This window comes from Trachurus japonicus, chromosome 5 (assembly GCF_045865225.1).
Source record: "Trachurus japonicus isolate A0001 chromosome 5, Traja_1.0".
Classification (NCBI taxonomy): Eukaryota; Metazoa; Chordata; class Actinopteri; order Carangiformes; family Carangidae; genus Trachurus; species Trachurus japonicus.
Genome location: NC_140911.1, coordinates 4,675,323 through 4,695,708, shown reverse-complemented (window position 1 = coordinate 4,695,708; position 20,386 = coordinate 4,675,323). Strand labels below are relative to the sequence as shown.

General features: G+C 40.9%; 1 protein-coding gene across 1 annotated transcript; it reads left to right on the top strand.

Moving 5' to 3' along the window:
• Positions 1–290: 290 nt before the first annotated feature.
• ruvbl1 (RuvB-like AAA ATPase 1) lies at positions 291–20,102 on the top strand. Its single transcript, XM_085775723.1, has 11 exons — positions 291–611; positions 2,034–2,120; positions 2,215–2,347; positions 3,875–4,026; positions 5,614–5,703; positions 8,072–8,221; positions 9,886–9,949; positions 10,043–10,241; positions 11,064–11,166; positions 14,503–14,594; positions 19,707–20,102. The coding sequence occupies exons 1-11, from the start codon at positions 471–473 to the stop codon at positions 19,864–19,866; spliced, it is 1,371 nt and encodes a 456-aa protein (XP_085631849.1). The 5' UTR covers positions 291–470; the 3' UTR covers positions 19,867–20,102.
• The last annotated feature ends 284 nt before the right edge of the window (positions 20,103–20,386 follow it).

The following is a 20,386-nucleotide window of genomic DNA, read 5'->3' as shown; positions in this document are numbered from 1 at the left end:
CAGTTTCTACCATAGACATATAAAGATAAATATACTTATAAAGTATATTTATATACATATAAAGATATAAATAGTGCTTGTTGATATAAATATCTTTCTATGTCTACTCATGGATGTATTCATGTTTCTACTACGACAAACCAACTGAAACACAACCGGAGGTGAAAACTCTGCAAAGGGCGGGATTTCAATTGATTGACAAGAAGTTTTAGCCAATGAATGTGTCTCATTGTTTCGCAGGATCCAATCAATTTACCGGGTTGTGTAAGTGGGCGGTGCTTGTGGGTATCACTTCCGGTGGGTTTCCCTAGTTACCCACATGGAAACGGATTTTCCTGTGTTTTGACTGAGTTTCGGCGCCGATTGTGGCGGCGTGAGGAACAACCGGAGACATTTAGGACACTTTTTACACAACTTGACGCTTCTTTATAGGTTTTTCCATCGCGGAGTTGTAAAAAAGCAACGCAACAATGAAGATCGAGGAGGTGAAAAGCACAACTAAAACACAGCGGATCGCCTCGCACAGCCATGTTAAAGGACTCGGGCTGGACGAGGCCGGGAACGCTAAACAGAGCGCATGTGGTCTGGTCGGTCAGGAGGCAGCGAGAGAGGTGATAAACGTGTTCATCTGCATCTGTGTTATTATTTTTATTAGTTTAATTAATGACTTATAGAGCTAAGACGTTTCTGGTAGTGAAGATTCAGCTCAATTCCTGCGGTAGCTCTAGTGCGCTGACATGCTAACTGTGGCTAGCACAGTGGTGTCGCTGTTTCGCTCTCAGGTCACAGAGAGGTTTTTTCCTCCTTTATTGATAAATTTAGTGAACAAACAAACCAAACGAATGGACAAAGTTATTAATGCATATATACAGTAAAATGAAGAATCGAGCCTGAGGAAATATCACATTAGGACGTTAAAAAATGAGCTCTAAAGGTTTTAACTGTCATCGCTGTTTTAGAAGTCAGAGGTGGTTTAATGTGCTGCTCAGTTTCCTCCTCAAACCCCATAAACAAGAGGTTAAAATGTTTGAAATTGACTTTGTGAATATGATATTTACATTAAAATGATCAACAGATCAACTCTTTAGCTGTTGGTGCTGTTGTCGTGGAAACCAACCAACAGTAATGGGATATCTCCCCATAGATAGAAACACTGACAGAGCAGGTGCACCACTGACTGATTTGTGGTGGGGTTTTTTTAATATAATTTATTATTTTTGGTGAAAGATTAAATGTATAATCAATGGATCTGCTGTGTATAGATACAGTAACAACATTTTTATTTATACACTGCCACTACAGTAACATACACTGACAGATTAACCTGTTTCTCTATGGAAATGATGTGGAGACTGAAAATTATGACTTTGATTAAAGTTAGTTCAACTAAAACAGCTAATGATAACTTAACTGGAGAGAAGATGAGAATCTGCTGCTTTCATCGTTTATAAAGCTGAATATATTGTTAGACAGTTGGTCAAGTAAAACAACTCAACCCTAACCCTTTTTTTTGTATAGCACAAAGTGCTGCACAACATAAATACAGTCAGGTGGCAGCAATGTAGATAAAAACAGCATAAATTACTTACATAGATTAACAATAAACATTTGGGCAATAAAAACCATCACTAAAATTAGGTAAAACAAATGAAAGCTATACTAATAAAATAAAAAGTCAGGGTGTCAAGGTGAGTTGAAGGCCAGTGAAAAGAGGTGGGTCTTGCTCCAGGGTTTGAGCTGCTCTAATGTGTCAGTAAACAAAACATTTATGTCTAAACTCTTTTGTACAGTTGTACATTTAATATGAAAAAGAAGGATAGACCCCTTTAAGATGAACAATCTTTATATTGGTTTATCAAAAAATATTAATCTGATTAATTGATGCATTGAAAGATTTCTGTGTTAAGAGATTAATTAATTAAAAGAAGCATCGTTTTCTACTTATTGAGGTTTGTTACCACTTAATTTTGTCGACACTTTATTATTGTTTTATCAATAAATAACAACACACTGTATTTGTTGTCCCTGTCCAGGCCTGCGGCATCATCGTCGAGCTCATTCGCTCCAAAAAGATGGCGGGCAGAGCGGTGCTGCTGGCCGGGCCTCCGGGTACAGGGAAGGTGAGAGTTCAGTGTTTAATAAAAACAGAGGTCAGACTTTACTGAGCGTGACGGATTATGACCTTCACACCTTTTATCTGCCCCCCCCCCTCAGACTGCCCTCGCCCTGGGCATCGCTCAGGACCTGGGGAACAAGGTGCCGTTCTGTCCGATGGTCGGCAGCGAGGTCTACTCGTCTGAAATCAAAAAAACAGAAGTGCTGATGGAAAACTTCAGGAGAGCCATCGGTGAGTTAAATAATATACAGCTGCAAATGAATAAAGTAGAACATGGTGGAGGTCAGAGTCTGAAGCTACTGAACCTTTAAACTGATACTGAATTTTTAGGTTTTCATTAAATGTAAACCATAATCATCATCACAATTAAAAGAAACAAAGACATGAAATATTTTAGTCTGTGTGTGATGAATTTATAAACAAGTCTCACTATTTGAATTGAACAATTGAAATAAATTAACTTTTTGAATGATATTTTATTGAGATGCACCTGTAGATCATATAATTCCCAGACAAGTAACTGAGGCTTAGCATTAGGGTCAGTCCTGTTTTTTGAAATTGTTTTAAATTGAAGAAAAAAAGCTTAGCAGGAATTTAAATAATTATTTTCATTCTAAATGTTGGTATTTGACTTATTACCACATTGGCAGCAGGTTCCTGCTACAACAGAAGAAAATCGCAGACACAGAAACGGCCAAAATCATATCAACGTAGTCTGAAACTGAAAAACAAACATCTGAATGAGAAAAAGGATTTGAAAATCTGAATGTGGAACTGAAACAAAAAAAGATCCCAAATATCAAAATATATACGAAAATGTGAAAAACGAAAATAAGAAATGTATTCAAAAGAACTGCCGAAGTTAATTATAATTATATTTAACCTGAAAATACTTGTTGTACACTTGTTTTTATGTTGAATACATTGATGTATTTCTCAAAATTCGAGATCAAAACTTTTTTTTTTCAGTTTCAGATTTTATTTATTCAAATACAAAACTTTTGGCCGCACTAAAGCTCATAGACAAACATCTGGAAACCTTGATAATAAAGAGAGCGGACCTTTTTCTACTGACCGGCCTTTAACGGCTTCTGAGGTCAAATCATCTAATTCGCTTTATTTGCGTCTCGTGGTGTAAAACAACCTCAGATTTGTCAGAGAGAGAGGTGTCTGTGCTCCCTCTGTCCTCCTGAGCTGAAAGGAAACACTGAGCCGATCTCTGAGCCGTGTTGAGTAGGAGAGGAAAGGAAAACTGTGAGCTGCTGCTTCCTGTCACAGAGGAGGAAACCAGGAAAAGCTTGGACCTCTCGGCTCGTCGGCACCTGGCCTCTCCTACTCTGGAACAGGACCCGCAGCCTGAATGAGTCTGATTGGACGGTTGTCATCGCCACGGTGATAAGAGCAGCGTGACAGACAGACGCTCTGCTCTGACCTCCACCTGCCACAGAGCCGCTCACACACACTCACACACACACACACACACACACACACACTCACACACACACACACACACACACACACACACACACACACACTCAGAGCTGCTGCATGAAAGAGCTGCAAGAATGTGATCGGGTTTCACACAGCGATGCCCCGGCGCTTCACGGGCGCACGCACACACACGTCCTCCATCTGTAATAAAAGGCTGATACAGGGATGTAATATAAAGGCCTGATTGAGCTCTGCATGTGTGTGTGTGTGTGTGTCTGTGTGTGTCTGTGTGTGTGTGTGTAACACTGTGATGTCGCCCGGCTGCAGGGCTGCGGATCAAAGAGACGAAGGAGGTGTACGAGGGGGAGGTGACGGAGCTGACCCCCTGTGAGACCGAGAACCCCATGGGAGGCTACGGCAAAACCATCAGCCACGTCATCATCGGCCTCAAGACGGGGAAAGGCACCAAGCAGCTCAAGGTCAGAGGCACAGCTGGAGCTGAAATCTGTCTTCTTTATTTCTTTATTTCTTTATCTATTCATTTACACATCAGTGTCCAGCTGATAAAAACATATGAGATCTGTTTCCCTGGAAATTGATTCAAAGACAAAATTGTTTATTGTATTCTTTGGATCCCCATTAGTCTACATAAAGATGCAGACTATTCTTCCTGGGGTCCACATTAAATCAAACACTTATTCCAACAATACAGTGTTTATACAAAAAATTACATTAAATCATTAATCCTGAATATATAAACAAGATTATAGAAATGCATATTAAGTAGTACAATGTAAATAAGTTAACATGATCAAGAGGAATAATATAGCTTTTTACATGATTATCAAATAGTTACATGATTATAGAAGAGTATACATGAGATAACCTAAAGCATAAATGTTCAACGCAGGTGTACTAACATGCTTGAATTCAACTTGACATGATTGCCTAATTTAATAGTAGTCTATTGCAACATAATATTATGACGAATAATCAAATCAAACGCGATCTTCTTCCGCATGTGCATCCAAACTAACTCTGTTGTTTCCAGCTGTTTGATCAGCACGACAATATTTGATTTCTGCTTTTTAATGTCACTGACAAATCCTGGCACTGATCATAGCGATCATCAGATTAACACTTCTTTAGCAACTGAAGCTCAGATTTCTGAAACATTGCCGAAGCAATTTGCATCAGTTTCACAGGATGACAATCACAGAAGAAATTTCTTTTAAATCACCGTGTTACAATTATCACAATTATTATGCATTAATTAATTTGACAACTCTATGAATGTGTAAAATTAAATATAGTCAAAAATATACTTTCATTACTAATTATTTACACAAACTATTTAGTATCTATTAATATATGACCAATTATTAATCCCCAGGGGAAATGTTTGAAATATTAAAGTCATTAATTGTCATCTATACCAATTTTTATTTTAATTACAAACGATAGGCTAACATCTAAATTCCTACCAATTCAGTGTTATGTTAGATAAAGGGACTGTTTTTACTTTGGTGCACATCTGCTGATTCAGCTCTGACATTATCTTTTTTGGAAAGTGACAGTATTTAGGAATCTTTATGATTAACTAATTGTGGTGTTAATACCACGATTAATTGAGACAGACTAATATAAGTAAAAACAAAATAATGTGTATTTCTGTGGTGGGTGTCAAAATATAGAATTCCTTCACAGTCCAAAACAAAAAAGTTGTACAAATATTTTTCAGTTGTAGAGGATATATTAGCAAAAAACAGGGAAATTACATAAAAACATGTAATAGAAAAATAGAAAAGTTATGGGTTTTTGATTTGTATATTGTTATAAATCGGCTCATTATAATGACATTTCATCTGATGTGAGCGTTTTCTTGTTTTAAGAACGGAGCAGTTTTATAAATTCTCCTCATCCTGTTCCTTTCTAATCCCAGGACTGGAATAAATATATAAAATGAGAAGTTAATGAATATTTATAGATATAGATATAGATATGGATATAGATATGGATGTGTTTATACAGACTCTTATCATGGAGCTTCTGGCTTCTCTCCTCAGCTGGATCCCAGTATTTACGAGAGTCTGCACAAAGAGCGAGTGGAAGTGGGAGACGTCATCTACATCGAAGCAAACAGTGGAGCTGTCAAGGTATCAAGACATCATTATATGACCTCCATTTATTATTTTATGTTTTTAATAAATCATATTTTTACTTCAGGATTGAAACATTTCATCTCCATCTCTGAGTGTTTTCTCTCCTTTGTCTCGTCCGTCCTTCATGCCGTCGTTCTTTCATCTCTCCGCTCCGCTGCCTTTCTCTCCGCTCCGCTGCCTTTCTACTGTACCGTCTCATTCCTGCTGCTATCTCCCCCCCATCTCCCACCACCCCTCCCTCCCCCAGCAGCAGCAGCAGGAGGGGGGGTATATGGGGGTGGGTTGTGGTCTGTGATGACAGGCTGCCATGACGGCTCCTTTAATCTGAGCCGGTGGCCGAGGTTCAGGTCGGACGAGGCTGGACGGACATTTGTTCCTGTTGACAGCGACTCCTGACCTGAAGCCTTTCATCCCCCGGACACATGTCCTCCTGTCCTCCTGTTCTCCTGTCCTAGTGTCCTAGTGTCCTCCTGTCCTCCTGTCCTTATGTCCTAGTCCTCATGTCCTCGTGCCCTCTCCTCTCCTCTCCTCTGTGTGATGGACAGCCAGCGTCTTCAATCACACACCTGCTCTGCCTCTTTGTATATTTTATTTTAGTGCTGTCCCGATTAATCAACTTAAAGGGATAGTAGCATTTTTTTTTTAAGTGGGGTTGTATGATCTACAAATAGCCCCTAAGTACTTTAATTGCAGTAGAAGACTCTCTGCACTCCTCCCGTTAGCAACGCCAGCCCATAATAGCCCTGCCCAGAGATTTACAACATACAGTGTTGTGAACAGACCCAAAGAAACGGCCTATTTTCACGGCCTAAAAGAGGTTTTACCTGAAAAAAAATACACAGTTCCATTGTTCACTATAATATATAATTTTTTCCAGCCCTTCAAAGTGCAGGAAAAACACAGTTTTTATTTGGACCTAACCAACTGCTGATCGGCGGGCGCTAACCCTGGGCGGAGGGATACGTGAGTTGGTTAGGTCCAAATAAAAACAGTGTTTTTCCTGAACTTTGAAGGGCTGGAAAAATTATATTATAGCGAACAATGGAACTGTGTATTTTTTTTCCAGGTAAAACCTCTTTTAGGCCGTGAAAATAGGCCGTTTCTTTGGGTCTGTTCACAACACTGTATGTTGTAAATCTCTGGGCAGGGCTATTATGGGCTGGCGTTGCTAACGGGAGGAGTGCAGAGAGTCTTCTACTGCAATTAAAGTACTTAGGGGCTATTTGTAGATCATACAACCCCACTTTAAAAAAAAATGCTACTATCCCTTTAACCCTCCTGTTGTCCACCTGGTTCAAGGAAGGAAGGAAGGAAGGCAGGAAGGACGAAAGAAGGAAGGACAAAGGGAAAGAAGGAAGGAGGGAGGGAAGGACAAAGGGAAAGAAGGAAGGACAAAAGGAAGGAAAGATAGATGGAGGGAGGGAGGGAGAGAACAGATTCGTTCTTGGAAGGAAGAAGGAAAGAAGAAGGGAGGAAAGAAGGAAGGAAAGAAAGATGGAGGGCCAACTGGATCAAAAGAAGAAGGAAGAAGAAGTAAGGACGAAGGGATGGAAGGAACGGAAAAAGGATTGTGGAAAGAAGGAAGCATAGAGGAAGGGAACAGAACAGAAGGACGACAGGAGGGTTAATCGATGACGTCGGTGATGTAAATGCGTCGACACGTACCGTATCGACCCGAATATAAGACGGTATTTTTTTCCGTTGAAAAAAGTCTGAACAAGACGAGTCGTCTTACATTCAGAGTCTAGAAATGACCAAAACAATGGAAGACGTCAAAAGTGTGGAAATATTTTAAAGAAAAGCCAAATGACTTGGTGCAGCCTTTGCAAAACGGAGATGGCGTACCGCAGTGTTTTTGTAGATTTATAAAAATAATCGCTAGATTAGTCAAAAAATTTATTGATTGACAATTAAAGCAGAAGTAAGGTGAATGTTTGTGTTAATCTAAGTCTTAAATAGTTGTATCTTCCGACAGCAATCACTTCTATAGAGTGTTTGGACCGAAACACGGGTCTGTCAGTCACTCTGCTCTGAGCCCAGGAGAAAACTTTCCTTGTATCCTACAACCTTTATCCAATGAGGAGAGAGAACGGCATAAAGGGGCAGTCCTCTCTGTGTGTGCAGCCAAGGGATGCACGTGAATGTGGTGACGTAGGGACGAGGGCCAATAGATCCATGACGAGGGCGGGGACTGCTAACTCCATCAGCTGACAGGAAGTTAGACAAAACCACCGGATCGCTTACTTCTGCTTTAATTAACTAACTGAAAAAATAGTCGATGGATTAATGGGGAGAAATACTCGTTTAGCCCTATTTCATGTTTTCCTCATTAACAGGTTGTGTTTTATCTGTGTCTCTGCAGAGACAAGGTCGCTGCGACACCTTCGCCACAGAGTTCGACCTGGAGGCGGAGGAATACGTCCCGCTGCCCAAAGGAGACGTCCACAAGAAGAAGGAGATCGTCCAGGACGTCACGCTGCACGACCTGGACGTCGCCAACGCCAGACCTCAGGTACACACCTACAGACATCCTGCACAGTAGCATCCAGTTACAGGTTGTTTTTACAATTGCTAAAACACATTTTGCTGCTCTCTCAAAACCTTAAACACAAATCTAAAACTTCCAACTACATTCACAAAACCCCAGAGTTTCCATCAGAGTCAAACTGTCACCTCCAAACCGTTGATTCAGAGCAGGTTGTTATGTGAGAGAAAATGTTTATTGTAAATGCATTTAGCAAAAAAAATATCATAATCAAAGTGATATCTACATTTAGCCCTTCAATAAAAAGAAAATAAGATAAAAAACTTGCTGACAGTGTGTTGAAGTTTTGTTCACATTCTGCTGCGAGTCAGAGTCAGAGTCATTTATTTGCCATTTGCAGTAAAGTCCGAACTGGAAAGTATTTACGAGAGATTCACACTAGGACATAGGACTGTGAAAATAAACATAGACAGATAGTAAGACAGTAGGTTACATAAAACAAAATAAGATAAGAAGGACACTGTCCGCAAACATCTAAAAGGAAAAACACAGGGATGCCAACAGCGCGCCGAAAAGCGAAACTCGCTTTTTTCATGACCAATTAGGTGACTTGTGTGAATCGTTCAGATCCGAAGAGTTTTTGTTTTTGGGAGGGGGAGGGGGGGGGTTTCAGCGTCTCAGCTGGGGTCAGTAAAAATTTTTTCTAACAGGCTGACAGTGACAATCACGTGAAACTGAGGCGAACTCATTCATGGTCTCTGATTACACTGGTAACAGCCGACCTCCAAAGTAGACGCGCGACATGCGCGCTCATTAAAGCGGCGCGTAGCCGCGTGCAGTCGGTGCGACGGCGACGCCGTTTTTTCCCCCCGTGCATGTCTGTGGAGCTGTGCGCCGCGGACATGCACGGTTCCCTACGTTGCTGTGTCAGGCAGGTGTTTCCCACGGAGCTCTGCCCCGTTTCAGAGGTGAAGGAGAGACGTCGCCTCCGCGATGTGTTCTATTAAAGTGAAACTAACACATTATAGGCCTATATGTCCATTACACACTCAATGAAACATCCCATGTCTTTATTTATTCAGTTTATTTTAATAGTAATAATTATGGCTATTCAGTGAAGACCTAAAAATCAGAATCTCCAAAATTGAAATATTGCAAAGGAATTTTTTTAAAAAGCATTTTTAATATAGAAATGTTGGCCTTCTGAAAACTATGTCCATCTATATGCACTCACTACTTGGTTGGGGTTGAACTACTGGAAATTGACTTTTGTCAAATGTACTTATTTGTTAATGGTGAATACCCCCCCCCCCCCCCGGAAAATTCCTCTCTTTTTTGGTCCTGACCCGTTTGCATCCCTGAAAACAATGTGCAAAACATTTGCCCTAAAAACATTAATTGTGAGTGCACGGTAGAGAGTTTCCATGTTGAGCACCATTTTTAAAGAGAAAAAGGTTTAAATAACAGTGTTTACAGTTTTAGTGAAATGTGGTTAGTGACTGAGAACGTGTTTAAGGTTTTGCAAAAAAACAACAGATGAGTTTTGAACAGTGTTTAAAGAGTGTTTGATTGAATAAATGAGTTTAAGCCACTGAGAGTTTGGTTCAGAGAATAAAGGGTTTTAGTGTTTTAGCAGCTGAGAAAAACTGTACTAATAATAATAAAACTAACGTCTGACTGTCTGGTCTCAGGGCGGACAGGACATCCTCTCCATGATGGGACAACTGATGAAGCCCAAGAAGACAGAAATCACAGGTTTGGATAAAACACAATATCAAAGAGACAGGACTGGGTTGTTTTATAGTTCATCAGTTTGAGTTCATCCTCTTTTCTCCTCCTCCGCCTCAGATAAGCTGCGTGCAGAGATCAACAAGGTGGTGAACCGCTACATCGACCAGGGCGTGGCCGAGCTGGTGCCCGGCGTGCTGTTTGTGGACGAGGTTCACATGCTGGACATCGAGTGCTTCACCTACCTGCACCGAGCGCTGGAGAGCACCATCGCCCCCATCGTGGTGTTCGCCTCCAACAGAGGAAACTGTCTCATCAGGTCAGTCTGGCGCTCTGACCGATCTGGTCTGGGTCAGATCAGGGTTATTAGAGTTCACTAAGACTAAAACTAGCAGTGAAAAACATTTTTAGTAAATTGAAATAAACTGAAATAAACTAGAAGTATCTCCAACCTCCAGGTATCGATGCTGAACTTAGGTAAAGTAAAGTTTCATCAGGTAACAGCAGCTTAGTTGTAGTTTTCTTGTCGATGTCTAAAGCTGCAGGAAGAAAACGACTTGGAGTACGACCCACAGGTAGATAAGAGTGAATGGAACCTGATGGGAACATTATGGGATGGATGCAACTAAAAGGGACAAATCCTATAATTTCCTTTCTTTTTAAACTTGATTTCTTTATTCCGTGTGAATTGTACATTTGAGTTTGTATCTTTGAACCAGGCACAATAGTGACATAATTTGGGCTAACCCGTGTTTTGGCTGTTGTTGCTTTTTTGTTTAGTTTCTTTAATTGATTTGTCAGGTCATATAAAGTGTTGCTCTGTGTTATCTCTTAAATACCTGAAGGAGGATTTGAATGCTGGACAATAAGTTTCCTTCGATGTGAGAGCAAAAATCCAACAAATGTGTTAGTTGATCTTAAGAGATCTGACAGAGGCTTTCTTCTAAAACCTGAAAAACTACAACTAAGACTAAATAAAAATGAGTCCTGAGTTCCTCCAAAATAAAAACTAAACTAAAACGGCTTGAACTCACTAAAACTAAACAGAAATTAAAAAGAAAACTGAAAAACTGAAAAACTACTGAACATGTTGAACCTATAATAACCGTGTCTGTTGTGTTAACCCCGTGTCGTCCACCAGGGGGACGGAGGACATCAGCTCTCCTCATGGGATTCCTCTGGACCTGCTGGACAGAGTCATGATCATCCGCACCATGTTGTACACGCCGCAGGAGATGAAGCAGGTGAGTCTCAGTACTGGGATGTGTCGTCTGTCTACGAGTCTCTGATGATGATGATGATGATGATGATGATGATGATAATAATAAACTTTATTTGTATAGCACCTTTCAAAGTTAACAGAACAAGCCTTCAGTCAAAAGACCTTCACCGAATGCTTGGTCTGATCCAAGTGTGCAGACAATCTCCTTTTTTAAAAGTTGATTTAGGTTTGAATTCTCCTATTTGTTATCAAAATTGAAAAAAATATCTTGGGTGAATTTTGTAGACACTTGTGGCTTTCAAGCTAATGCTATATAGTTATTCAATACTTTGCAACAACTGCTAATTAGCAATTAAGCTAACAGATAAAAAATATATCTTTTTTATTGCAGATGCAATTTTTACTCTGCACATACTTACAAAGAGCGATTTTACAACCACAAATAATGTGAACATCACTATACAAGTACAAACTGTTTACAACTATAATTTGAGCCCATTGTCTAGCTAAAAATACCTTAACGGAGTCAATATTATTCACACACAGTGAAGAAAAGGTTATGTGCTTTACAGATCAAGTAAAAATAACAGTCATCAAAAACATTAAGAAAAACATAAAACCAAAAATCTTATCTGCTTTACAGAGTGAGATAAAAGAGTTGGGATAAAAGTATAAAACCATAATCAGCAGTATTGGTAATAAAATTAATAATTAATGCTCTGGCTTCAAGTTAGAGACGTCCAGACCTGACTGTTGGTGTAAAAGCCTGAACGGTCTTGGACCAAAACATATTCTAGATTTATTATCAGGTCCAAACGCGGCTCTGAACCGCTCCACTAATAAATCAGCTTCTCTACGTGTTTCCATTCCCAGGGTGTCCGCGGGGTTTTAAAAAGTATTAAAAAGTGATAAATCAAAAAAGCAAAATTTAATGGCCTTAAAAAGTGATAAATTTGGTCCAAAGGTATTAATTTTAAAGAATAGGTATTATTTTTTTTTCTTTTGGACAATGACTGGTTTTATTTTGATGAAATAGGCGTAATAAAATAAATAAAGCATTACTTGCTTGCGCCGCTACTTCAAAAAAAAAAGGAATGATATTTACGTCATATCAATTCATTGTATTCATTGGCCGCTAGAAATCTAAAATCATCTTCGCGCGCATAGTTGTCAGGCGGATAGAAGTGCTAGTGAATCTCTTCGGATTTTAGCGTGTGGCAAAACGTTTCGAATATGGGAAAATGCAAGTTTGCAGAAGACTTAAATTGAGATGACAGGCGCCTTGATGTAGCCTATGTGTGTGTCAATGTAGATGCACGTCACGCGCCGCACATCCGATGTGCTCTTTTTTCATGCATTCGCGGCTCACAGCTCCATGAACCTTCTACCGCCAGCCCGGTGTTTAGTCGGACCGGGTCCGGGTCTGCTCCGTTTGAAAGGGCAGGAAGCCCCGAAGCGCTACAGATACAGACACCTGCAGCAGCTGCAGCTTCTACTGAGAGCTGAGGTCAGATGGAACGCACGTGAGACACAGACCGACGGTGCAGATGTGCGGACATTGTTGAAACTTTTCACACTGATGTAAAAAAAAAACATATATATGGCCTACCACTGTGTTCTGTGACGGTAGAGACAGAACCAGGTATTTATTTAAAGAGTTAGTGAGGTGAGTTGGGTGAGGGAGGGAGGTGAGGAAGGAAGACGGAGCGAGGCAAACTGGGTGAGGGAGGGAGGGAGGGAGGGAGGGAGGTGGAGTGAGGTGAGTGAGGGGGGGGGGGCAGGTGAGGGTGGGATCAGGGGAGAGAGGCTGGTGATTGAGAAAGGCATGATAAGATATTTTATTTTTGATCAAATGTTCCTGATGACTTATGGATGATGCCCTGTTGTGCAACCGAGTCTCCTGAGTAATGGTAATGATGTAAGTAAGTGTTGGATGATAAAATCTATGTACATGTCATAAAATCTTTCTGATTGACAATGGTGCAACTCGATGTCGTGGTGGTATTAAAAAAAATCTGAAGGTAGTGAAAAAAGGTATTAAATGGTAGTAAATTGACTCAAAGATTTGTGTATATACCCTGATTCCAGTGTCTGTTGAATTCCAACACGAGCACAACTCACTCTACTTAATGAGACACTGAACAGCATCATGTTTAATGAAGATTATTATTATTATTTCTGAACTCTTCCTAAGTTTAAAAAAAAAAAAAAAAAATAGCGTTGTGCTGTGTCAAAATGAATATGAACTTATTTTCTTTTGCATTATTGTTCCAGGTCTGAAAACACTGGAACCTTTTTGTTATTTTGACCAGTTGTCATTTTCTGCAAATAAATAAAAGCTCTAAATGGCAATATTTTTATTTTAAATTTGGGAGAAATGTTGTCAGTAGTTTATAGAATAAAAGAAAAGTGTTAATTTTACTCAAACACACCTATAAATAATAATAAAACCTGAGAAACTGATCACAGTCTCCCTGTTTAAACTGTCAGTTCAGGGTTTTTACTTTAAATCAACACATTATTTTAATGATTTTAATCATTCTAAATCTGAACTATTTATTATTGTCTTTTGAACCCTCTTTTACCGGCTTTTTTCTCTCTTTTTCTTTTAAAAGTATTTTTTATTGTCTGTTATTCTAAAGTATCAGGGTTCTCACCTGCCCTGGAAAACCTGGAAAACCTGGAAAGTGGTTTATCAATTTTCCAATCATGGAAAATGAGAAAAAAAAAGTCAAATGTCCTGGAAAAGCTTTAGTTTTCCTGGAAAATGATTCATCACATGGTGACATCAGCTCCCAGAGCTCTGTTTGACTCTTTCAGATCCCTAAGGATTTGTTTTCCAAAGAAAAGATTAGTGAGAAAACTTTAAGTTGATGAGTGTTTCCAGTGTTGGACAGCGAGCCTGAGGGTTTTTCTCTGCTGAGTGACAGATAGAGGAGCAGCTCAGAGCTGGAGCGGCCTGGCTTAAACACAAAAACTACATGCTTTTATGTTGTTTTATGATAAAATTTGTCACAATTTCTCAGCAAGTCAAATATTATTTCATAGATAAGTTAAAGAGCCACAGACTACACATCTTTAAATCAGACTTCTGGGGCTGAGGGAGGAAGAAACATAGAAACAAACTGAACAAAATGAGGTTCAACTCATGGGGCGGGCGATGTGTTAGTGTTTGGTGTGATAACAACACATCTGTCAGACTGGAGCAGCTGGAAATGTCATGGAAAATGATGTTAAGAAAAGAGTGGGAAACCTGAATGTTCCTGTGCCTCTATAAAAAAGCACTTTGTCTGGTGTATTAAATGTTTTCTACAGATAAATCAGCCTGATGAGACTGTGTGTGTGTGTGTGTGTGCAGATCATCAAGATCCGGGCTCAGACTGAAGGCATCAACATCAGCGAGGAGGCTCTGAGTCACCTGGCAGAGATCGGCACAAAGACCACGCTCAGGTAGACTGAAGGATAAATAACATACAGTATATAATAATACAGTTTCTCTCAGTTGGTTCGGCTCATTTCTCTAAACAGAAATGACATTCTCTAAACTCTAAGATCATTTGGTAAAACAGTGTTACAGTTCAGCACGACACCATAGATCACTGGCAGAAGTGCATCTCTCTCTCAAAACAGTTCACTCATGTGTCAAAACTAAATTTCCTTCTCATAGAAATAGTCAGTTTCCCCAAAATGCATCGTCCCTTTGGCATCGTGTCACTGCAGGTCAACATGTTTAGATGTTTTGTCTCTATGGCAGAGGAGCATTGAAATGTCCTCATGTCTCCTCTCAGTCTGAGCCCAGTGCTTCATTCACTATAGTTACTGGACTAGTTTTATTTGTCTAGATACAGAATACAACTGTGTGTAAAACTGAAAAAAAATGAAAACAGGATTTTAGGGTAAGAGTAGCCTATAAGCTTTGACATCACACATTGCACTCAGCTTGTCAAGGAAAGGTAGCCATTTTTATTCACACATAAAGTAACTTCCATTCATCAGAGTAAAAAGAAAATGTATACAGCATCATATACTGTAATATAAACACATAAACAAAAACAAAGAAAATGATGAGTAGCCTACAGTCTGTAAATAAATATATGGTATTCATGGTTTTATGTTCTTGACTCATTTTGACAACTGAACAGACTATTGTGCATGTGATGACTGATAGAATGAAATGATGCTGACATGTTTTAGAGAGAACAACCATTAGACTGAGAATCAACAATCAGTTTAGATCAATAAGATCTATTCTCTTGGACATTGTGCTACTGTAGGCTCTCTGTACTTAACACTAGAAGTGCCAGAATTCCAAACCTACTAGAACAGCCACAAGCGGTCAAAATGACCTTTTGATACAAAACTCTGTCATCTCTCACAATAAATACCCAGTTGAAAAATGAATTCATTTATTGTGTTATTATATCTTTTTTTAAACAACATAACATCAATATATATATTTCAATAACTTATATACACTTATACATTCATCAATATTTATATCATATCAGGAATTCAAAGACTCGGAACAAGATAATAACAATTTAGAAAAACTAAATAAATAGGCCTTCTAACAACAAAAGTAGTAAGTGATTTTGAATCATTTTATTTTAACATTTTTAACACAAAAAAAATCGAAAAAGCTAGCTTTTAAACATGTATAACACAAAATAGGCCTATAACACATTTATAACACAAAATAGGCCTAAACAGGCCTAAACAGGCCTATTTATGCGTCACAGTCAGCGCAGGTGATCTCCCTTTTGCTCACGCAGTTTCCGCACACGGGTTTGTGGCATTTGGAGCAGGTGTCTTGCGTCTTGTTCTGGTTGCAGCTTCTCTTTATCTGGCACTGCCTCCGTTTTGGGAACTTTGGTTGCACCTGCTGCTGCTGCTGCTGCTGCTTCGCTGCCTTCCCTTCCATAAATTCCGCCCTCAACTCCTCTGCCAGCAGCAGCAGGAACTTCCTCCGCGGGATTCTACTGCTGGTGCACTCCTTGAAAAGGACGTGGGCATTGATCCCTGCCAGGTCGAGGATGTTGTAGAAGACCGCCACTGGCCATCTCCGTGTGCCACCTTTGACAGAGTATCCCCTTGCCATTTGGTCCAGGACGTCCACGCCGTACTTTGTGCTGTTGTAGTACGTCACAGACTCTGGCTTTGCCTTCGGCCCATCAGTGATTCCCACGGTTGTGTGCACGGTGCTGAGAATGCACACATTCTTCCTTGGCTTCCCCTGGTATACTGTGAGCGTCGCATCCGCACATTTCAGGACCTTTGAACTGAACAGCTCCGCTTGCTGTTTCACGGAGGGGGGCAACTCGCGCTTGGTTTTCCCCATGGTTCCAACAAGGCTGGTCTTCTTAGCCTGTAAGGTGGTGGCCAGTTTGAGGGAAGTGAAGAAGTTGTCGGTTGTGACATTCCTTCCCTTCCCAAGGAATGGCTCCGCCAGCCTCAGGACCACACTCTCTCCCACGAGCTGATCTCTGCTCCGAGTGTCATCCTTTCCCAGATACGGAGCCCCATTCAGCATGTATTTGCTGTCGACATCAGCAGCCAGCCAAAATTTAATGCCGAATTTATCGGGCTTGTTCCCCATATACTGGATGAATTTGCACCGGGCCTTGGTGGGGAACAGCTGCTCGTCGATTGTGATGTTGGCACCGGGCTTGTAGCAGGCTATGCTGTTTTCCACAAACTTGCTCCAGGTGGCCGATATCAGGGCAAATCTGTCATCCTGTAGCCTCACACGTCGGGTCTCCTTTTTATCAAAGCGCAGGAATCGCATGATTTCTCTAAAGCGATTCCTGGCCATGGTGTCCTTGAAAAATGTAAACCCCCATTTCTCCGACCACAGGCTGTTCAGCTCCATGTTTTTTGCACCCTGCGCTCCACGGACGTAAAGCAGAGCTATGAAGGCTTTCAGTTCAGCCACTGTCAGGTCCCATGAGCTGTCACCAAGATGCCGATGCGCTTCAGCCACAGTGCAGTCTCTGATATGCTTCAGCATGCCCACATCAAAGACACACAAAAAAGCAGTGACCGCATCCTCAATATTGCGCTTGGCGTGCGCTGTGGGGCCAGCAGCTTCAGTGAGGACATTCTGACTCTGCCTTCTCCCTGGATGTTCAGATGGCTGAAGGACTGTCCATACAGTACCATCCTTCCCCATTTCCACAGCGGCCTGAGATGACTCCATCCGCGGGCTGAACACAGGTTCAGCGGCCTCCGGCCGAGATGACTCCATCAGTGGGGTGAACACAGTGAGCTCAGCGGCCTCCGGCCGAGATGACTCCGGGCTGAACACAGTGGGCTCAGGGGCAGGCACTGATTCAGGAAGGCCTATAACAACAAAAACACCAATAATAATAGCTAATAGCCTAATAATAATCGAATAATAGGCCAGTGGAGAAGGCAACGCGCGGCGGAGCATTACGCACTGGAGCCATTACGCAGCGGACATAATCTTACTGTGGGGTCATTACGTGGGGCAGCACAGGACAAAGCTAAGTGGGACATTACGTAGCACAGTCGGTGATCAGGACAGGACATCGGAGCTCACCTGATACACCAGCTGTGAACGGAACATCTGGATCCATCTCCGATGACACCCGACTCCTTTTCCGCGGCAGGGGCTCTGACTCACTCTCTGAGGATGAACCATTTTCATTCATCCAGGAAAGGTCGCTGTCACTTTCCACCTCGGACAGTTCCCCTCCATCAGAATCATCGCTGTCCAAGTTCTGAAGCATCTCCAAGGCCGAGGCAGCCGTCATACTCCTCTTCTCCCGTTTATTTATTGTGGACATGTCTGAATTATGGTCTGAAGTCTCCTTATCGCTCCAATGTAACTACTACTACTACTATGTTGATAAACACAACCGGCACTTGGCATAAACAATGGCCGTTGCTGAGCAACCAAAATTGCAACATTAACCGCGGGAAAATACGTGCGGTCAGAATGACCGCTCATGGCCGAAATAGGTAAAAGTGACCATAAGTTCTTTTCCTTTTGTGTGATTTATTAAAAAAACATTTAAAATTAAAATACATACACTTTCAGGAAAAGTCAGGTACCAGCAGGATTGTATGTTTTTAATCATCAAAGTTATTACACATATAAATGTCAAAACGGTCAAATTGACCGCTGTGGCCGTTCTAGTGTTAAAGGGATAGTAGCATTTTTTTTAAAGTGTGGTTGTATGATGTACAAATAGCCCCTAAGTACTTTAATTGCAGTAGAAGACTCTCTGCACTCCTCCCGTTAGCAACGCCAGCCCATAATAGCCCTGCCCAGAGATTTACAACATACATTGTTGTGAACAGACCCAAAGAAACGGCCTATTTTCACGGCCTAAAAGAGGTTTTACCTGAAAAAACAAATACACAGTTCCATTGTTCGCTATAATATAATTTTTTCCAGCCCTTCAAAGTGCAGGAAAAACACAGTTTTTATTTGGACCTAACCAACTGCTGATCGGCGGGCGCTAACCCTGGGCGGAGGGATACGTGAGTTGGTTAGGTCCAAATAAAAACTGTGTTTTTCCTGCACTTTGAAGGGCTGGAAAAAATTATATTATAGCGAACAATGGAACTGTGTATTTGTTTTTTCAGGTAAAACCTCTCTTAGGCCGTGAAAATAGTCCGTTTCTTTGGGTCCATTCACAACAATGTATGTTGTAAATCTCTGGGCAGGGCTATTATGGGCTGGCGTTGCTAACGGGAGGAGTGCAGAGAGTCTTCTACTGCAATTAAAGTACTTAAAGCAGAAGTAAGTGGTCCGGTCGTTTTCGCTAATGCTGCGTTCCAGGCCGGCTTTTGAAATCGTAAATTACAGCTTCAAGTCACAACTTACGACTTTGTAGCGTTTCAGGCAACCCACTCGTGTTTTTCCGACCTGTTTTACCGGTGAAAGTCACTATAACGGCCACTCGTAACTTCCGACCGGTGAACTCGTACCAGATCGAACTGGTACGACTTCACGGTCGGAAAAATACGAGTTTCCTTGAACGCACCATAACAGTCCTCGTCCCTACGTCGCCACATTCACGGCGTTCCTTGGCTGCACACACAGCCCTGCATGCCGTTCTCTCTCCTCATTGGATAAAAACTGTAGGATACGAGAAAAGTTTTCTCCTCGGCTCAGAGCAGAGCAGAGGGACTGACAGACCCGTGTTTCGGTCCAAACACTCTATGTAAGTGATTGCTGTCGGAAGATATAACTATTTAAGACTTATATTAACACAAATATATCACTTACTTCTGCTTTAAGGGCTATTTGGAGATCATACAACCCCACTTTAAAAAAAAATGCTACTATCCCTTTAATCATTTACAAAGATGAACTGAGACATTTGCAATGTGATGAAATTAATGAGAAATACAATTCTGTTGTGAACAATTGCCAAGTGGTTTGGAGGTTTGTCCGTGTTGTTTTGAGAATGTGATTTCTGTTTCGAAAAATGAGCCAAACCAACGGAGAAAAACTGTAATCTAAACATATAATGACGTGTAAACTTATAAACCTGTGTATCTGACCCCTGCTGCTCTGCTGGTTTCCCTCAGATACGCGGTGCAGCTGCTGACCCCGGCCAGCCTGCTGGGCCGCGTGCAGGGCAAGGAGAGCGTGGAGCGGGAGCAGGTGGAGGAGATCAACGAGCTCTTCTACGACGCCAAGTCCTCCGCCAAGATCCTCCAAGACCAGCACCACAAGTTCATGAAATAAAACTGGATGTATATATTTGTCTTTCTCCTCCTCCTCCTCCTCCACCGACACGGCAGAGCTGCTGTTTCCATCCAGATGTTACTTCATGTCTTCATCTTCATCTTCAGTGTTTAGTTTGTTTGCGTTGCCTCATCCACCTCCACCTCTGCCACATTAACTGCAGTAGTTGTGTTAAATTTTAAGTTTTATTCATTCCATTTGTTGATGAAAATAATTTTTTGAATAAAAAAGGAAAAACAAGAACTTACTCAAGTGTTTTTTAATATTTATGGATTTATGGATTATTACACTTTACTGACATTTACTAACTGAATTCAGATCTGTGCCACAATGAAACATTTATTTATCAGATATAAATATAGAAACACACATCAGTAATATTACACATATCAGTGGTTTTCAACGTGGGGTCCTGGAGAGATTTGATGGGGGTCCCTGATTTTTTCTTGAAATTTTACCACTTTTTTCTAGAAGTTTTTTTTTTTTTTAAATTTTACCACTTTTTTCTAGATTTTTTTAA